Source organism: Fundulus heteroclitus, chromosome 18 (assembly GCF_011125445.2).
Source record: "Fundulus heteroclitus isolate FHET01 chromosome 18, MU-UCD_Fhet_4.1, whole genome shotgun sequence".
Taxonomy (NCBI): Eukaryota; Metazoa; Chordata; class Actinopteri; order Cyprinodontiformes; family Fundulidae; genus Fundulus; species Fundulus heteroclitus.
Genome location: NC_046378.1, coordinates 17,589,850 through 17,609,987, shown reverse-complemented (window position 1 = coordinate 17,609,987; position 20,138 = coordinate 17,589,850). Strand labels below are relative to the sequence as shown.

Sequence of the window (20,138 nt, the reverse complement as noted above, 5' to 3'; positions counted from 1 at the left end):
CAGCGTCTGAGATGGATGTTAGTTTAATGCATTGCTCAGTCTGACCTTGTGGTGATCTTGCTGAGACATCCACCCCTGGCAGGGTTGTAAATTGTGTTAAATTCTTTCCACTGTGAATAATAAAAATTATTAATTATTAAATTACTTGAAAATGTCCTTATAACCATTCCTAGATTCGTGGACAGCAACCATTGCTCCTTTAAGGTCATTGCTGATGTCTTTATTTCCTGGTATCGTGTTTACACACATTTGGATGCTCCAGACTCACAGACTTTAAAAACTCCTGTATTTAAAGATATAGTGACACTTAATGCACATGATTTACAGCACCTCGCTGCTAGTCTTATTTTTTCTTAAATCCAACAAAAGCAGTAAGGGTGCACTTAGTTATTTCCCATGACAATGATGACAAGCTTTCTTTTAGCTATAACCTTGATTTTAACCAATCAAGACCAAGCACCCTTGCTGCACCGAGCCCAATGATGCAGGGAGACAAAGCAGCAGACTGAACAGTAGACAGCTCAGAGCATGTAGCAAACAGCAACACGAATATTTCCCAAATGAAAACAGATCATACGTATACAACGTGAATAAATGTAATTATTTAGAAAAGCTGATTAGAATATCATATACGGAGATCAAAACTTCTATAAATCTAATTTACCTCCTTAGATTATTCACATAAACCCTCCAGGGTATAATGCAGAACTTAAAACAATACTGCTTTAGTATAAAACACTGGCTGGTCTGAAATTAAATAAACATGGAGCTGGCAACATTTCAAAATAAGTACAGACTTTTGATGTGCCTACAATTCTCACACTAAAACTGTAGTTTTTCCTGTAAGGGTAGGCCAGATTTGCTTTTGAGGCCACGGCATCCTGGAGTGTAATTTAAAACTATCATTGAATGAAGGCAGAGGAATTCCCATGTTGACCTTCTTACAATGGATTTGTCTTTGAGTCTGAGCCCAAGGTGGAAGCAATTACCTGAGAGGGACCTCGACGTTACATAAAGCCAGTGGCTGAAAGGCTGGCCACTGGACTAAAGTTTCTCTTTCCTCTCTTTCTAAAGCCAAAAAAACCCCCATCAGAGTAAATCTTTGTTTGGCTCGTGCCAAACAGTCTGACGAAATACAGAGAAGTCATTCTTTTATCTTGGTTTTATCTTTGATAAAATACTCAAGGTTTCCACACACTTTTCATGTGAAAACTCAACACTGAAGTTCAAATTTCCACAGTTTTCAGTACTTTTTAGCACACTAGAGTATAGGTGCAACATTTCACCATGCATGGATGGATGGATGGTTTAGTGGATGCATAGATAGATGGATGGATGAATGGGTGGACACAACAATGGGATAGGTGATTTCTGAAGTTAGAATTTAAATATCTCCAGATAAGCAATGTCCTTTTTCCTCCCAACTCCATACATTTTGAGAATTTGTTTGAACCTTCATACTACTGCTCACCATAACATTTTCTACACATTATTTAAGCAGCCATTGCTGCTCTTTTCGGTTGTTTTCTACATCTGTGGTTGCAAAATAATTTCCTCTCATAGAATGTTTGGCACCAACGTTTTCCTGCTTATATCCCTTTTTGTACATAATGTCAAGCTCTTACAATGCATTTTTCTTCCCTTCCTTCACAGTAACACACTTTAATCAATCAAAGGCCTGTATGCAGCCTTATCTCTGTCTGACTTCTTCTGAAACTGGATAGATCCATCCTAGTTAAATTGAGCCTTCAGGCAATCAAATAAAAGAAGGAGTGGGCTGATATGAATGAATTTATACAACCCTGAAACGGGGCAGCATTTTAAATATGAAGCAGATGAGATAAATGGAAATTAATTTATATACATTTAGGCTATTCCTGCAGAGGACAACGTCAAGGCTTAAAGAGACCAGAGAGAACAGACAGAGACACAAACCAAATATGAAATGGTGACAGGAGGGCTTGTCAGACTGTCGGCGTCTGAGACAAAGCGAGGGTGCCAGAAGGCCTTTGTCTGAGACATGCTCACTGATCTACTGGTTCCACTGTGAAAACAAGGCTGAGACAGCCCAATCAGAGCAGATCAGACTCAGTCCTGTAAACACGAAGAAAGACCAACATGAGGAAGGCCCCCTGGGAGTCCTGTAAAAACGAAGGAAGCACCCGCATTTCTCTACACTCCTGGGATGGTTGATTAGGGCGTGGTTTGTCTGTGGCGGCCGCATACCGCCGTCCTCCAGAGTCTCATAAGGTAATTCTAAGGAACGCCGAAATGTCTGAATCCCGAGACTGCCGTCTTCACTGGAAACATCATCCAATTTGCAATATGGCACACTGCATGCGTGGGAGGGGGTTGTAGTCACGAGTAGACACATGCACCACACACCTTTCCTAAGGCTCGACCGCATGCTGGTTTAAAAGATATCTGCCTCGTCTTGGCCCGTTGCTCGTTGATTAAACAAGTACAAATCCAGTCCTGTTTTCTCCCTGCCTCATGTGAGACGAGCTATTTTGTGGAAACATGCTCATAAAGTGCTATTGTGAGTGGGGTTAAAGACACAATTAAAGGGCAATTCAGCCAAAAATAAACTCCCAGCTGATAATCTGCTCAAGTGACTAACTCGAGGCAAACATTTAAAGCTGGCTCAGTGCTCTGACCACAAACACTGATGGGAGGTTTGTTTGTTTAGCCGGTCGCTGCTTCTCATGATGGAACCTCCACCAGTTCTGGTCACAAGTTTACTAGAGTCATGGGTGCAAACGCCACTCATGACGTTGCCACCTGAAATGTCTCCACCAGCAGATTCGGAGAGGCACACAAGAAAAAACGGCTAACCCTAATGTTAGCCTAATGCTAACAAATGTGCAGCTTCCTGAACATTTTTGGACTAAAATCTGGGTCAGTATAAAAACTACTACCGTATTTTTCGGATTATAAATCACACTTTTTCGCAGATTTGGCTGATCCTGCTACTTTTTTTTTTTTTTTTTTTTTACTCTTTTTACGTTTACCCTGTGGATAAAAGAAAATCCACATTAACTTTAAATTCAAATACCATTTTTTGTTTCTAAAATTCATTGGGGATGTGTGATGTATAATCTGCCAACTATGAAAAAAGAGCCGTTCAAATAAACCATTAAAAGCCAAAAATGTACATGACGGCCATCATCATGTCCATTTTGAGTAGATGTGAACCTTTGCTCAGTACTCTATCATACTTAGCTTTTCCAGTATGTTTTCAGTCAGGAGTCTAACCCGATGTTTAACTGGACATGTCAGTGCTTCACTGTCAGCTCTACTAAATGGCAAAGGACAGATAAAGAAAAAACTGTTCAAGCCACACACATATCTGAAGAGACGAGCCTTTAAAGGGCACCGACCCAAAGCTCCGGTTGTTAAAACAACCAACGCGGACTGAGCCACCCAAGTTAAATGTCATAAAATGTGAAGTGTGCTATAAGGACAGTAAATTACCGATACTGTGTTTAAGTTGCATGGTCTTGTATTTAGAGTCAAACTTAAGATCTCTTAAGAACCCATCCCTCAAATAAATGCTAAGTAAGTCTGAGTTTATCCAAGAACCCTATACTGTTTAGTCTTCAATGGCCTTAAGAGGCGAGGCTGAGAGCTTTTTCCAAAATTCATTAAACGAAGCTCGCACTCGTTTCTTTTTCCATACTCAAACTGGTTTGCACAAAAGAATGCACCAGAATAGAGCTGCTGCACAGAAGACAAGTAAAATGATCTTCCGTGTCTCCTCTGAACTCCTCACCTTCAGTATCATCTCTGCGCGCGTCATGCCTTTCACTACAATCTTGGTGTAACTAGCAGGCGCCTTTCGGAGGACCTGGGAGCCTATGGACGGAAGATCCAACAACACTGTCTTCAGGGAGTGGGTATCCAGGAGGAGCTGGTGGAAAAAAAAACAACAAGAGAATAACCATGCCACGCAGAAAACTGCTTAACAGTGCAAATTATTTCAGGAGAAACTTACCTGTTCAGCTCCCACCATGCTGATAGGCTTACATCTAAACAGGTGGTTAATAAATTTAGGGATAAAAGAGCTAAAAAAAAAAAAAAAAGAAAACATTGACAAGATTTAGCTCTAAGAAGCTTCAAACCTTCTTTACGATACAAAATAAATGTGCATCTGCGCGTATTACTTTGTAAACTTAATGCAAAACTGTGTAAAGTATTTTCGAGTCGAGGCGAGGTTGTCTCGGATGATCGGCACATTTTGCTTGATGTGCATGATGATTGACGTGACGTAAGGACTCTGGTCACCTACATGCTCCACGCTCTGCCAAGGCATCTGAGGGCCAGAGAGAGAGAGAGAGAGAGAGAGAGAGAGAGCTTAAAGCATCAGATCTGGTAGCAAACACATCTAATCGTGCAGCTTACAATATGTGACAATCCCTTTAATCTAATTACATTACAAACAAAGACAGAATTATGATGTGCTTCTGGGTGGGAGAGATAAGTTCACAAAACCACCAGGAATGCAGTGTTGTAACATCCATCTAATGGCATTACTGTTACAGGCAAAAATATGTTTATCTATTTCTTAATGAATGGCGACTCTGTTTGATTTAATGCTATTAAATGAGCTGAGTGTTTGTTTTTAAACCTTGCTCATAGCACTCAGAGCAGGATCGCAGGCGGCGTCGAGATCCTGAACCAGCAGCTGGATGCTGTTTGAGATCACACTGTGAAAACATGGAAAAAGAAGACCATTAAAATGTATTTGTCGCACACAAAGATGGTTCTGCTCAGTTTATGAACCACAAAAATGCCTACGTGCTGAATGTGTCCATCTCTCCGGTCAGATTTATTCTCTCCACCAGCACCTTGTCTACTTTCTCCTTCAGCTTTTCCTCCAGCTGAAAACACATAAACAAGAAATTGAATCCATAAAAAAAAAGAAACTGTCACTGAGAGGCGAATGCATCCGTAAAAAATGTTTTTTTTTTCTTTTTTTTTTTTTTACATTAGTGGCTTAAAACTGGTATTGTATAGCATTAAACTTAACTTTGCATAAATCAGATGTTTGCCTTCACAAACAACTAATTAAAAAAAACATCCAACTTAATTTATGCACATGCCTGTTGTGTGGTAGCCAGGCAGTATTCTGCAGTACTAAGGATGCTGCAGATCAGGCAGAGCTCATCTACGGTGAACTTCGCTGCCTCGTAGCCTTCTTTTTCCTTCAGCAGGCTGGTGATGGTAAGACCCCCGCTGTTGCTGCTGGACCTGGATGCATTTAAAAAATGCAGCAGAGGATTCAGAAAAAAACTTTATTAGTCCTTTTGAAAGGCAATCTGTTTACATCCACCCAGTCCATGTAAAATATAAGACATACAATAACACTATATGCATAGAGTAACTAAAAAGTGTAGCATTGTGTGGAACAGAACACACATAATAAAAATAACATCTAGACCTAAAAGACAATGAATGTTTATTTATGAATGTAGCAGGTGAACTATGAGTTCAGACAGACGTGTTCTGTGTTTTCACAAAAGAAGCAGCTCATCTTAGGCTGGTGCTGGTCAGGTCACCCCTTCATGGTGCTTTCATTTTAACCCGCCTTAGGAAACTTCCGTATACTGCTTTGACAACCAGCAATCTTAAGTACAAAATCTTTAGCATTTTTTCTTATTACTCATCACCACAAATCACTGTAGTACTTAGGTATCCAAAGAAACAACTTGATACACAACTGGTAAGTACGTGGGTAGAAAAAGGTTTCGTTTACAGATACAGAGGGAATGTAGGCTGGGAGAAAACGGTAACGCATCGGTATGAAAAAGGGGCTTGAAATGACCTCAAACCTTTCAAGCTCACAAGTCTTTTTGCTGGATTAAATAAATGATTTATTTGACCTCAAAGGTGATTCTTATTCAACATATCAGCTTTGCCTGCATTCATAGGAATCCAAGACAAATCCAGTAACCTCTGTTAACAGCGAAGCACTTACGGGGGGTTAGACTGACACCTTCGCTCCGGCTCAAATAGTGCGAGCCACTTAAATAGGCTTGACTATTAGGCTCCCCATCAATCATACAAATACATTTAAGGCTATGTGTAGCATAACATTTTAGTTAGGCCTCACAGTAGCTGATGGTAAAATCAGCATCCACTTTTTCCAAAGAGATCAGAGCGATGTTCAGCTGCTCTCTGTACAAACTGAACAGTGCAGTTGATCGTTAGACAGATCATTTGAAGCTAACTGGGAGTGATTCATTATGGATTTGCTGGTATTGTGGTTCAGTAGAACTAACCAACAATAGTCTGTGTGCCAATAGTTATTTAATTTGCAGCGGAGCTGGAGAGAATACACTGCAGGTTCCCGAGACAGTCTGGTTTACCACAAATTTCCTTTTACAAAATTCAAGCTTCTGCTACACCTAATTTTTTACTTGACTATTTGTTCAGATGAGGTACATTTATTGTAAATGTGCGGAACAGACCTCAGAAGAGAGACAGACTGTCTTAAAAGGATACATGTCTTCTTCAGTAATGAAGCATGATCTTTATTTTGTGAAGCTATTTATCAAAAAAAAAAAAAAAAACTGCCTGTGTTATAGAACTGGCCTCAATAGAAGTTCATACTAATTACAGCAGGGGTAGGATTTGTAATATAACAAAATTTACTAAGTCTTTTATAGAGGTAACCAAAACTATAACTATGTCCATGTTTACATTATATGAAAAGTGTTCTGCTTGTTTAAGCCATATTTATTTGAATCAATTTAAGTTTATATTAGACATGCAATGACAGGATTACATGTCCTGGCTGATGGCAATTTCCTTTCGATTTTTTTCATCTGTCAATCACAGATTAGAGGAAAAATCGTCCGATTGTAGAATTTCTAAGTATAATCTTTTAGACATGCTAAAAGAGAGAATAGTTTGAAAATAGAAATGTTGTTAAAAACGTAACTTCTTTCCATGTTTACCCTGATCTCTCCAATACTAAAGAGCAAATTCCACACTTTTCAATTCTGTGCTGGAGACCTGCAGGAATGCTTTAATACGCTATGAAGGACAACATGCAATTGAGATTTAACTTTTTTAAGGAAGGTTTAAACCAGGCCTAAAATTTGTGGCGTGAATAGATGGTTTCACACTGTTTACATTTCCAAAACAAGACTTTATGTAGGGCTACGCTGCACCCTCTTTCCTGTATGGAATATATTTGTTAAACTACAGGTAAAAATGTATTTTTTTCTAAATAACTGAGCCACAATGAGCAATAACTTTAAACAGATGCAAAAACGGGGTCCAAAGAGGCCACACTGGCGACACAATATTAATAAACGTCATAACACAGACATGTGGGTAAAACCACAACATAGTTCCAGCTCCTTTTGAGGGCCCCTTTCAAAACCTCACCAAACTAATTCACAGCACACCCCACTTGATGGGTTTCTGCAAGTGTGTAGATTTCTAAAGAGCCTGAGTGCATCCAAGACAGTGTTTGTATACGACTCAGAATATGGCATGCATTAGTGGCAAACACAATGGCGTAATTAGCCTGCATGAATATCACAGTACGCATCTGTGTGTGTGTGTGTGTGTGTGTGTGTGTGTGTGTGTGTGTGTGTGTGTGTGTGTGTGTATATGTGTATGCACCACAGCCCGGGATGATTTCTGATGTGGCCGATGAGTCTGAAATGTTTTCACTGGTAGCATATTAGGCTTTGCCACAACATAACCAACTCCAGCTCTCTCATGGCATGCCATCCTAATCCATCAAACACGGTGAGGACAGAACTTGTTGGTTTTATACATCACTGCAAACCAGGCCTAAAATTTGCCAGAAAAAAAGTTAACAAACATGGGCGTGGCAGGCTCAAACAAATTGGTTTCCTACCATCCAGAATACTGACATGAATCCCAAAGCTGGGTTTGTTTACAGTTTTTATAGATGTGATTTATTTTGTGTTTTACAAACACGAGTTGTTTCTTGAAGCGTTGATGTTATGATTAGCTTAATTACTGATCATTTCTAGCCTATGTTGTTACTTAAAATGGAAAATTTAGCAAAGGAAGCCTGAACAAGGGTAAAAAAATAAACTGCAGCCAGTTCGGCTGTGAGTGATCCTAATTGACTGATGTGTCATTATGCATATAAACCGATCAAAAGCTCCTTTAAACACTCAGACAAGACAGCATGTTATTAAACGACATCAATCCAACTTAACTTCTTACTTTGAAAATGTAATTGGGATTACACACAAACCTCCTTGTTGAAATGTGAGTCTTGAATTTAAAAAGGTCCTAAAAGTCCTGGTGTGCTTGTATTTTTAGCTGATTGAAACTTGTAGCTTTTCCTTGTTAGAGATCGTAAAAATGAGAAGAATGAATTACAACAACAATGTGGAGTGGCATGTGTATAGTCATGAAGTGGAAGGAAAATGATATATAGTAGTTTTACATTTTTAACAAATAAAATCTTAAAAGTGTGGCATGCATCAAGCTTCCTTAGCCAACCCTTTGTAGAACCAAGTTTCGCTATAAATAAAGTGTACCATCTTTACAGATCGAAAGACTGAAATTGCTGCATATTCATCTTTGTGAAATAGCTGTAGCTCAACAAAATATTTCAATTCGTTCTGTTAAGAAAATAATTTTTTTTCATATAGACTTTGACTTTGAGACTTTGGGGCGGAGTGATATTACACACTTGGTAAGAATATTTAATGCACCTCATAATGCGGTGCGACTTATGTGTGGACAAAGACACACAATACAAGTGCGCAATACAAGAATTTTCAAATTATTTTATAGGTCTGTTTGAATATAGCACTTTTAAAAATTTAGGTTAGCAGTTAAGATCAAATTCAGTACTTGAGTGGAATTTTAACAAATACTTTTTTACTTTTACGTGAGTAATTTCTTGGATGACAACTGTTTACTATTTCTTAAGCAAAAAAAGTCTTACACTAGTCTTACATGAGTACAGTATTTGGCTAATCTACTCACCTCTGAGAACCCCACATGTAAAGTAATGAACTACAGTATTAGCCACATTTTCTGGTTAAATATCCCTATTACTGCCAGAACTGTTGAATCTAGATATCACTTAAATATAACCTATCTGACAACATGAAGCAGCATCTCTGAAAGCATTACGTCATGCCCAGATCTAGATAAATTCAAGGACCGATAAAAAACACACTCTATCCATAATTGGAAAAAAACATAGAATAGTGGTGAACCTTTCCAGGAGTTGGTGGCCAATCATAATTACTCATGAAGTGCATCAACTCAATTAAGATCAGTGTTTATGATTCAAAAATAAGAAAATGATGGGACAAAAAATAGCCTCCATGTCCATTCACAGTTCCAGGGCTAATACCACTGCTGACCAGAACACAAAAGCACATCTCATATTTGCAAAAGGCAATCTCAATTATCCTCAAGACTGTTAGTACACTGTTCTGTGGTATGAAGAAGCAAAAGTGGACAGTTTTTTTAGAAGTTGGCTGTCCAATTACATCTGGCATAAAACTAATGCAGCATTTCAGAAAAAAGAACATCATATTGACAGTCAAAACATAGCGGAGGTATTTAAGTTATTGAGTTCAAAAGTCAAAGCCTGTCCTTAAATTCAACCGAGGTGCTGCGAGACGACAAACAGACCATTCATGCTTAAAAACCCTGCAACGTGGCTGGATTAAAACAATCTGAATTAAAGCAATTCTCCAAAACAGAGTGGGCCCTAATTCCACTAAAGCAATGTAAAAGCACTCATTGCCAGTGAAAAGCATATCTAGCAAATGCGTAATGTTAGCTGTTGCCGAAAAGGGTGGCATAACCAGTCATTAGGTTGATGGAGCAATTACTTTTTCATATTGGGTGAGGTTGGTTTGGACAGCTTTTTATCTGCAGTAAATTAAATCTTAATTTGAAAACTACACTTTTTTATTTACCTAAGTTATTGTTTTCTGCTCTTAAAACTTCATCGACGATCTAAAACATTTAAGTGTGACAAAAAAGCAAAAAGAGAAGAAATCTGTAAGGGGACAAACACAGCACATATAGTCATTCAATATTTGTATTAGGAGCAGAGACAATGTGACACTGTGTATAAGAGATCTCTTGCTGTAAAACTGGATTTTACTCCTCTGAGACAAAGACAAATTATTATAGTTTATATATATATATATATATATATATATATATATATATATATATATATATATATATATATATATATATATATAATTATTATTATAGTTATAAAAGTTTAACCTCTTGTAATAGTGATAAGACTGGTTAGCATGGCTAGCATTATTAAACCAACTATGAGATTCCCAAAGGCTGCCAACATTTCCAAATCCATTACATTTCATTATGGACAGAGAACTAAAAGGAAAAACAAATACATTTTGTTGTCATCTGTTCAGTTTTTCTTATCCTCTTCTAGCCTGAGTGAAGGACAGACATGGCTCGACGTCTCCCGAAAATATTTTTCCTGTCAAACAACTAACTGATACCGAAAATAGCGTTCATCACTCAGTAACCACATCTACACAAGGTAGTGTTGACGTTACTGCGACCTAGTAGTGCTTAGGTATGTTGCACTTGCTGACTTTTGAGTTTCTGACAGTCCCGTCAGACCTGATCAAGCCTGAAAATTCTCTCATTCTGGTCATCAGCCAACTTCTCGATGTTTCTGTAGACATTTTTATTTGCTTAAATAAAAAAACACAAAACAAACTGATCTTACTTTGGCAGGTTGCCAGAAAGGATTTTCCAGGCGTACTCTCTGAGGAACTTCTGAAAAACTGTTGTAAGGGCGATCATGGGTTCGCCTGTGCTCAGTTGGGAACACTGGACCATGCACTTCTTGTAGTAGACAAAGAGGTCGGCACAGCTGGGCAGCACTGCCCCACCCTCCTCGGTGCCCGCCTTGGGTGGGCCTTGTGCCCGGAAATCAGCCACAAAACGGTCAATCAATTCACCAAGGTTCCTGCAGATAAAGAAATGGTGAGCGAAGGCAGCATTGGTTTAAATACACACACACTTAAGAAGCAGAATTAGGGCCACATTAAATGAAATGAGTTAAATATTCATCAACATTAAAGACATATGATGATTCTTAATAAATAAATAACAAGTAGAGAGACTGAGAGCCAACTGGATAAATATACAAGAAAGTGTTAGTTGTGCCAAATTTGCAGAGCTGCAAGTCCCTCAGCCAGTTGTTGTGGCCCAGTTCTCCTGAATCAGAAAAATAAAGCCAAGGACAAAACAAGCAGGCCACTGTTCTCCTCAGCTATGTCCCACTGGGGACAAGCTGATTTGGCCTCCGCTTTTGGACTGAACCGAAATGAGCTTGTAGCTGTAGCTGCCTTACGGGTCAATCCTGTCCCTTTGGACAGGACAAACGGCACTTTATGCACCTAAGGTTTGCATACGACTCAGTAATCCCACAGCAAAAAGACTTGTGGGATTACGCCGTGTGCTCGTTTCAGAAAAATATTGCAAGAATTGAGATAGGGCAGCAACTGCGAGAGAACTGAAGTATTGTGGTAAAGAGTTGCAGAAGTGGTTGTTTAAAAAAAAAAAAAAAGAATAGAGACATAAGGGGAAAAGGAACAACAAACAAAAATGTCTAATTTAAAATATGAGCGCTTAAAAAAGACTGAAACATGAATTAGAAAAAAAGAAGAGTGGAGAAAGGCAACCCAAAGAAAAAAAAAGGAAAGAAAATAGAAAGAGGTGGGAAAGAAAATAGGCATATCTGCTGTGACAGCATTTATTCAACCTCCCTCTCTTTTTCAGTCTCTGTGGTTGTGCAGCTAATGGGAAACATTTCTGCCACAGCGGAGACAGAAGCATGCAGAGGAACAAGAGTTGGAGAGGCAGGAGGAGGTGAAGCAAAATAACAGGAGAGGGGTGACGGATTGATGAGCAGCAAGTGAAAAAAGCATTCAGTAGCTAGTGTTACATACAACCTGCTCTTAAATCTGGTTTTTGTACCCTAACCCACTCCGGGGCTCTCTGTTTTTACGAGTGTGCGTTGCTCACTTGTCTTGGGACTCTATGTAGACATATAGATGAGGTTCAAAACACTTGGAGATAATGCCATGGAATGGATTGTCAGGAGCTTTTGGCTTCCTTGGCTGAAAAAAAAAGGGCAAATGGAAAATTGATAACCATAGATATTTTTGCAGCATCAGTGATCTGACTTCCCTTTGACTTCAACTTACCTTAGTAAGGTCTTCATCCTTTTCTGATCCTCCATCTTCTCCCGGCTCATCCTCTAAAAAGGGGTTTGTTTGGTCAAGCGGACTCTCTGGTCTCTTTTGCTGCTGTAATAAAGAAATAAAACAAAATTTGCACCGATCTCTCCAACGCACAGTTTTTAAAGATGAGCTTTCATTCTAGTTAGTGTATTCAGCACTTTCCAATAGATCTCTCCATGTGATGCTTAAATGAGAGACATATATTATATAACTGAACTCCACCAAATCACTGCCTGGATCACACAGCTTACTGGGCACGGGTCTAAAGTGAACCACAGACAAAAAGGCTTCTGTCAAGCCTAAATTTCACGAGGTCAGGACGAGTCCGGTCTACTTGGCTGCAACTAATCGTGCTGCTTATTATCTGTTTTTATCGCCAGCGCCACTTCCCCCTTCACGGGAAAGACGTGACCTGGATTAAAAGGTGTCTTCAGGCTTGACTTGTCAAAAAATGTTGAGGGTGAGAACACAATTAAAACTGTAGATCAGCAGTTTCAGTCCAGTGCAAATGAAAGAAAAAAAGAAAGGACTTTATGTTGCAGAGCAGCTCGGAGCGGCACAGATGATTGTAAAGTAAAATGATAAATAGGTTTCAATATTTCCTAACAAATTACATCTGAAAACTGTAGTGTGAATAAGTTTTAAACTCTCTCATACCTCAAAATAAAATCCATTGCAAACAACTCCCTGCACTAGCCATCTCATTAGTAAATACAATCCCCCTGTGTGCAATTTAATCTCAGTATAAATTGTGCTGTTCTATGAAGGCCGCGGTGAGCAGACAGCCTCATAAAGACCAAGCAACACAGCAGACATGTCAGGGATAAACTTATGGAGACGTTTAAAGCAAGGTTAGACTGAGAAACATTGCCTCAAATTTTGCAGCTGCCACAGAGCCATGTTCAATCCACCATTTGTAAATGGATGGAGTACAGCACAACGACAACCCTAACAAGACACGCGTATCTATTCTGACTGGCAAAGAGAAGATTAATCAGAGGAGCAGCCAAGAGGCTAATGGTAACTCTGGAGGAATTGCAAAGATCCTCGGCGCAGACAGGAAAATCTGTGGACAGAAGAGCTATTAATTGCCCACTCCACATCTATCCTAATGGCAAGAAGGAAAAAAATAGCAGGGGCACAAAACAAACCTGTGGACAACTTCTTGGCCAACATGCATTGGGTAATATGATCCATCAACACCACACACCACCCTGAACACACCATTGCCACCATCTAAAATGGTGGCGGCAGCATCGTGCGTTCAAACACTGGTCAGGGTTGACGTCAAGACGGATGAAACTAACTGCAGGAAAAACCTGGGACAAGGTAGCTGCAGTAGAACGGTCAAGATCAAATCATCTTCGTGTCTTGGTAAGTATAAGTCAAAGACCAGACCTGCAATGTACTCACATGCAAGGAACACCATTAAAATTGTTAATGTTATTTTCATTTTGATTCCCAATTACTCACTTCTTTTTGTTAATTTGTCACATAAATTCCCCATAAAACAAGCTGATCTTTGTGGGTGTAATGTGACAAACCATACAAAAGCTCAAGCGGTATGAATAATTCTTTAAGGACTTGTCAATTCGGGCTGCACAGTGGAGCAGTGGGTAGCGCTGTTGCTCTTGCAGCAAGAAGGTTCTGGGTTCAAATCCAACCCTGGGTCTTTCTGCATGGAGTTCTCCCTGTGCATGCGTGGGTTCTCTCCAGGTACTCTGGCTTACTCCCACGGTCCAAAAACATGACTATTAGGTTAATTGGCATCTCTAAATTGTCCTTAGCTGTGAATGTGTGTGTGTGAATGGTTGTTTGTCCTGTCTGTCTCTGTGTTGTCCTGCGACAGACTGGCGACCTGTCCAGGGTGTACCCCGCGTCTCGCCCAGTGAACGCTGGAGATAGGCACCAGCACCCCCCCCCCCCCGCGACCCCATGAGGGATAAAGCGGGTCAGAAAATGGATGGATGGATGGACTTGTCAATTCATCCCGTAGTCTGTATGCACAGAAACTAAATAAAAAAAAATAAGGCAATAAATTAAATGTTTCTTTGTTGTGTTTGAACGTCGTTTTCTGATTTAACAGAATTGTGAGTGAACGGTGCAAATGATTTGCAGATGTCTTCTGATCTAATATTCTATTTCTGCACTTTTAAGGAGGTAATTGTAGTCAGATTAAGCAGAGCCATCTTGTTAAACACTTTTTCTTACGCTTGTGGACACTTTTCTTACTCTAGGTGCGTCCGTCAACGTGCATCCTGTGAAGCGTTTGGCCAGTAGACCCTCAAAGTTCGTCGTCCTCTGGATAGCAAACAGAAGCAGCTTCACCTCGATTTCCTTTGCCCGTGTCCGCATCACCTTGGCTAGCTCCACCCTTTCAAACACAAACAACAGGACCTTATAGATGGCTAGTGTCGTTGCAACCTACCAAGGGAATTTCATTCAAATATTATTGTGGGTGTACACATATATTACAATAAATTCAGCCTTTTCAATCCAGTTTTGTTTTTAACAATTCTAGCAATTTGTTGTATTATCCCCCCAAAATAAGAAAATGAAATAAACTATTAAAAGGGTCAGGTTTCATTCATACTGGTGATGATGAGATGAAAATTTCTGACCCTATATATAAAATACATAAAATGATTAGTATTCAATCAAAGGCTCTCATAGCTCACAGTGGTTGTGTAAATCAGTTCAAATATAGAAAAGTAACTGTTGACATAAACAAGGTGCTGCAGCTGTTTAAGAAATTATGGTTTTCTTTACAATTTGTTTTGTCATTACATGTTACTCTGTCAAATTTTGCTAAACAATCCCCCCCCCCCACACACACACACACAAGTCGGTGCTACAGGTTTTCTTCTATCTCTAGTTAGACCTTCTGCAGATGACTCTTGCAATTTTCCTTTATTCGAGCCACTTTTGTACGGCCTGTTAAACACAGGACTGCTGCCTTTATTCCACTTTGCTGGCCTGTGTGAGCGGCACAGACGTGAAAATTGAGAAAAACTGTTTTTGAGTCTTGACGTTAACAGAGGAAGTATTCATAGAACTGAACAGAAAGGGCAAAGAGCTGTTGCGTTATACTGTCATGCTTCTGATTTCGAAACGTCAGCATGCAATAAAAAAAAAAAAAAGAACAAGATTGGATTGCATTACAACAAAAAATTTTTTTTGACTTAGTGAGAGCCAGCAGTAGTGGCATAATGACAGCTCCGTAAGAGTGGTTTTATGGTAAAATGAGTGAGTAAAAAGGTGCTTTGGTTACAGCCAGAAGCAACACACGGAATCCAAAGCCTCTGTGTGCTTTCAAGCAGTTGAGGGAAAAGATGGAGAAGTATCAACACTGGGTCAGCGCTCATGTGGGCCACCTACATCAACTGCAGTAAAAGTTTGACCAATTCCAGGAGCAGCGTTGCATAAACAATGGAGATCACTTCATAATGCCGAGGACTTGAAATGACAAATCTCTTCAATACGTGTGTGCGTGACTTATTTTATTCTTTCCAGTCCCTCTCTACCCCCTTCATCTGTATAAATGATTATTAGTTCGAGAAGTCATTAAGTATGTAATTCATAACCCAAGCCTCGTTTGAACACAGTGATACATTTTGTGTGTTTTTACTTGGTGACGTGGCAGAACTCCACAGCGATTCGCTCCGTCATGCACCATTCTTCAGGAAACATGCGGCCATATTTTTCCTCATAGTCTACCAGCTGTCGTTTGATCCAAGCATAGCGCCGATCAATCTTATCCAGCCAGGCGACCTGCAAAACAGGGAATCAGAGCCAAGCTTTTTAATGAGGTCATATAGTTTATTCAAAGCAAGGCCAAGATCAAACTTATTGTATTATTACATCTTGATTTTCCTGGAAGAGCACCAGGTACTCTGAGAGGTGCTGCCTGATAAACTTTTTGATGATCTCCTGTTTGATGCGCGGGTCGAGCACATTTGCCACCAGGCAGGCATCTCTCAGGACATTACTGGGCCCACCTGTTCTCTGTGTGAGCGAATTGAGACAAGGAAGTTAGTTTCCTTGTTAGACGATAAGAGGAAAAGTGGAACAACCAAATAAAGATTTCTTCTTTTATATAACATGTTTACCTTGGAGCCTTGAGAAGGAAAGGCTTCTTCAAAATCTGCCAAAATCTGAGTCCCCAGCTCACTCTGTGCTGCCTTCACTCTTTCAGAAAGAAAATAATGAGACTGAGCTGTTAATTGTTCTCCAAAGCAGTTCAGCATTTCAAAACAATAATAGCATTTTTCTCCTGAATGCGCTTGTCAATTATTTTCACTCCCTAATTACTGGGGCAGAGACCTTGTATGGCTAACAACCGGATGAAAGATCATTTGGTTTAATTGATGTACAAACATTAATACAAGGACACTTATAATTGAAAAGTAAAATAAAGCAACTCTAAAACTACAAAATAAATAAATAAATTACTCAATTAAAATAAAATCAGACAAACACCAAAGCAATAAATAGCACATAATGGTACTCTGCCAAAATACACAACAAAATTAATTTTAAACCCCTTAAATAAACACCAACACCAAAACCCAGTAAAAATAAGAATCTCTATACTTTCTAAAATAATCTATCCATCTACTAATTCACAATCTCATTTGAAGGAAACAGCAATGAATGCAGCTTTACATAAAGGAGTTGGGCATCTAGAGTGTTCACGAAAGAACAAAAAATAACAACATTATGTTAGTTTCAGGTCTGGAAATCCTGATGGATACTGAGTGTTAGTTGGTTAAAAGGAATTCTGATAAATATGTCTGATATATTTAAAAGAAAACAAACTAACCTCATTATCAATTCTACAACACAAACATTGGGCCAAAAGAAAAGATTTAAAGAAAGAAATTTAACAATTCAATGATATACATCTATATACATCTAAGAGATGTATTTTGATTAAAAGCTAATTATCCATCCATCCTTTTTCTAACCCGTCTATCCCTACTGGGGTCGCGAGGGGTTGCTGGTGCCTATCTCTGGCTGTCAATGGGCGAGAGGCGGGGTACACCCTGGACAGGTCACCAGTCTATCGCAGGGCTAAAATCTAATTAATCAAATCTTATTTATTTTTAATCAAACAATTCTTACATTATTACCTAGCAATTCCTCCCGTGTTTCCTGTTTCTTTGGTCAAACCTGTGGTCACAAGTTCTTTGTGCCTTCATTCCAAATCCTGAGTCATTGATGGTCATCCCGCTTATTCTCTTCACAGAATCTGGGACGTCATTAAACGGAGCAGGAGTTTCCAGTACCTTGTGGACTGGGAGGGTTACGGACCTGAGCAGAGTTCATGGATTCCCCACTCCTTTCATTTTGACCGCTCCCTTATTGACGATGTTGAAACCTCTAGTTCTTATGGCTCTTCTAGGCTGTCAGGTGGCGGCCTTTGAGGGAGGGGTATTGTTATGATCCTGTGTGTGTGTGTGTGTGTGTGTGTGTGTGTGTCTGTGTGGTGCGAGTGTTACATCTTCCCCTAACAGAGGATCTGTGTTGGTGAGCTTGGCTGCCGGCCCCTGACTGAACACCTGCTGGCAATTTCCTCATCAGGCTGCTTGGAGTTATTAGGAGCTTTGAGACGGCCCTTATTTGTCTGATGTTCAACCTGCCTGGTAGAGCCAAGCCAAAAACTCGTTCAGAGTGATGTCTTGGAGCTGGTCTGACAAACACAAAACAAACTATCTTCAAGTCCTTTCTCCATCTTTCTGCCTCCCAGCTTGCTGAGTTTTCTCTGGCTTCCACTACAGCTCTGGATTTCCTGTCCCTGAAGTCTTCGGGACAGACTCGCCTGTGTGAGAACGCTATCGACCACACCTCAGTCCGAAAAATGAGCAGAAGTTCCTTCTTTTAGGTTTATACAGATCAGAAGTGCTTTAAACTTGAGTATGAAACTGGTTGATGTGACCAAAACAGATTCTGTCTTTGGAAAATATTGGTATGGTTGGAAAGAGGACAACAGAGACCCTTTATGTTTCAAGTGCGTTTAAACCAGACAGCCACATACTGTCACAAGTGACTTGAGAGTAAACAGACATCACCAAGTGGGCAAAACCCTTATGGAAAAGAAGCAAGCATAACATTTGATCTTAAGCACATACAGTCAACACTCAAATAAATAACCATTTATTCAGAGATAGAAACATGCCCAGGGAAATGATTGTCCGTGATATCTTACAATGAGAGAGATGCTGGAATAATGAGGGCCCATTCAGACCATTTCCTTCCTGTGTTTTCCTACGTGTGCGGCACAATGTTTCTATGTGCGTATATCTGCATAAACAGGATGCAATACACAGCGCCCCTCCCCAAACAAAGGCACTGCTTTTCAACAGTCCAGAAGAAGAGCTGAGGAATATTTTCAGCAAAGAGAGGAAGGGAGGTCACCCTCTGGCTGCTGGAAATGAGCTCCAGAGACATGCTGATCACCAAACACCTAAGCATGTGTGTGTGTGTGTGTGTGTGTGTAGGGGGAAGGGTTGAAACTGTTACCTCTCTGAAAGCTGTCTGATCTGGGGGATGCCCATGTATTTGTGGAAATGTTCAAGCACATTGACCACTCCCTGCAGCAAGTTGGCCACCTCACCATACTGCCTTTTTCTGGTCATGGCTCTAAAAAAAAAAAAAAAAAAAAAAAAAAAAAAGAATGTTATGTTAGTATACTTTTGCCTATATGGTCCATCGTTAAATTTGTTACTATTACCGTATCTCAAATAGTGCAGTAAAATAATGTTACATTTAAAGGTAGGGTCTGCAATTTTTCCCGAAGTTTCCACAAGCCCTGTTTTGAATAACCGCGCATACGCAAGACCTTTTTACCTGCTCTTCCACTCCTCAGGGGGAATCTCCTAAATCCACTCTGGCCTTAATTGTTTCTACTGAGGCCTTTCCTCTTCTTCTTATAAACATGTACGCGGTTTGCTTCTTGTGACTCTCAGCCATGTTCGAAGTATACAGTGAGAGCAGAGGAGCTACAATGAACAGCTAATACTGAAGCTAACCACTAAGCTAAATTGATACATAAAACACTAGAAGTGCGCATGCGCAACCAGCAAGCGGAAACTAACAAGGAACGAGCACACACACACTGGCATTACATGAGCGCATTTTTTTTAATTTTTTTTTATTACAGGCCTGCAGCAGAGATCGAGTTTTTAACGTCCTTTTTCTGATTATATAATATATTGACTACTGTCAGGATAGAAGGACCATTTCACCCAGATTAACAAAATGTGTTTCTGAACAGGATTACCAACTATAGCTTTAAGAGATGGACATACACCAGGCAATTGGATGAACAGTGTTTACAGTTTAATTCCAGTTATCTCGAAACAAGAGGAGATCCTGTAGCATTTTCTTCTTTTTTTTACATCAAATGAGGTGTTGTAATGTGTAACAGGATCTCCTTCCAGTAACTTTGCCTCAAGTAACAAAAAAATCTGCCAATACAACTAAGGTATTATATCTGGTACACTGCTTGATGAAAGACTTGCTTCACATTATTGCAGTTTTTTTTAAATCCAGAGATGCAAGTTGTGCATTAGAGGGGACTTATGCCCTGTTTAGACAACAACGAAACATGGGATCTTTTTCCCATTTCCGTTAACCCATTTACTTGTGATCTCCATGCACAACACAGTAGTAGAAACACGAAAAAAAAAAAATACTGTGCAAATTCCCCTGTCACGCTACCAGCAGGCGTTATGTTATAGGTACAAACACTCCCTGCCTTAAAAGGGCACCACCACTAAATAAAGTTTCAGAATGGCAGGGGCTCAAGTGTTTATTCGGACAAACGACGAGGTTTAACTGTTGCGTCAGGTCATTTTGAATAATAAAACCGCTTCT

The 20,138-nt window shown here is 39.7% G+C and overlaps 1 protein-coding gene across 2 annotated transcripts in view; it reads right to left on the bottom strand.

Annotated features, from left to right (window-relative positions):
* Nucleotides 1–3,536: 3,536 nt before the first annotated feature.
* vps53 (VPS53 subunit of GARP complex) overlaps nucleotides 3,537–20,138 on the bottom strand; it is a 31,238-nt gene continuing 14,636 nt past the window's right edge. Inside the window, exons 7-20 of one of the 2 annotated variants that reach the window (XM_012877360.3) lie at nucleotides 18,783–18,902; nucleotides 16,370–16,448; nucleotides 16,122–16,265; nucleotides 15,889–16,031; nucleotides 14,493–14,634; nucleotides 12,225–12,326; nucleotides 12,043–12,137; nucleotides 10,739–10,981; nucleotides 5,103–5,250; nucleotides 4,798–4,880; nucleotides 4,628–4,706; nucleotides 4,164–4,312; nucleotides 3,995–4,064; nucleotides 3,537–3,910 (exon numbers count right to left, since the gene is read on the bottom strand). In XM_012877360.3, coding sequence (XP_012732814.2) covers nucleotides 3,680–3,910; nucleotides 3,995–4,064; nucleotides 4,164–4,312; nucleotides 4,628–4,706; nucleotides 4,798–4,880; nucleotides 5,103–5,250; nucleotides 10,739–10,981; nucleotides 12,043–12,137; nucleotides 12,225–12,326; nucleotides 14,493–14,634; nucleotides 15,889–16,031; nucleotides 16,122–16,265; nucleotides 16,370–16,448; nucleotides 18,783–18,902 — 1,828 coding nt within the window. In that variant the 3' untranslated portion in view covers nucleotides 3,537–3,679. Of the gene's footprint in view, nucleotides 3,911–3,979; nucleotides 4,065–4,163; nucleotides 4,313–4,627; nucleotides 4,707–4,797; nucleotides 4,881–5,102; nucleotides 5,251–10,738; nucleotides 10,982–12,042; nucleotides 12,138–12,224; nucleotides 12,327–14,492; nucleotides 14,635–15,888; nucleotides 16,032–16,121; nucleotides 16,266–16,369; nucleotides 16,449–18,782; nucleotides 18,903–20,138 lie in introns of those variants that run through there. The other variant, XM_036149961.1, reaches the window with a different exon arrangement.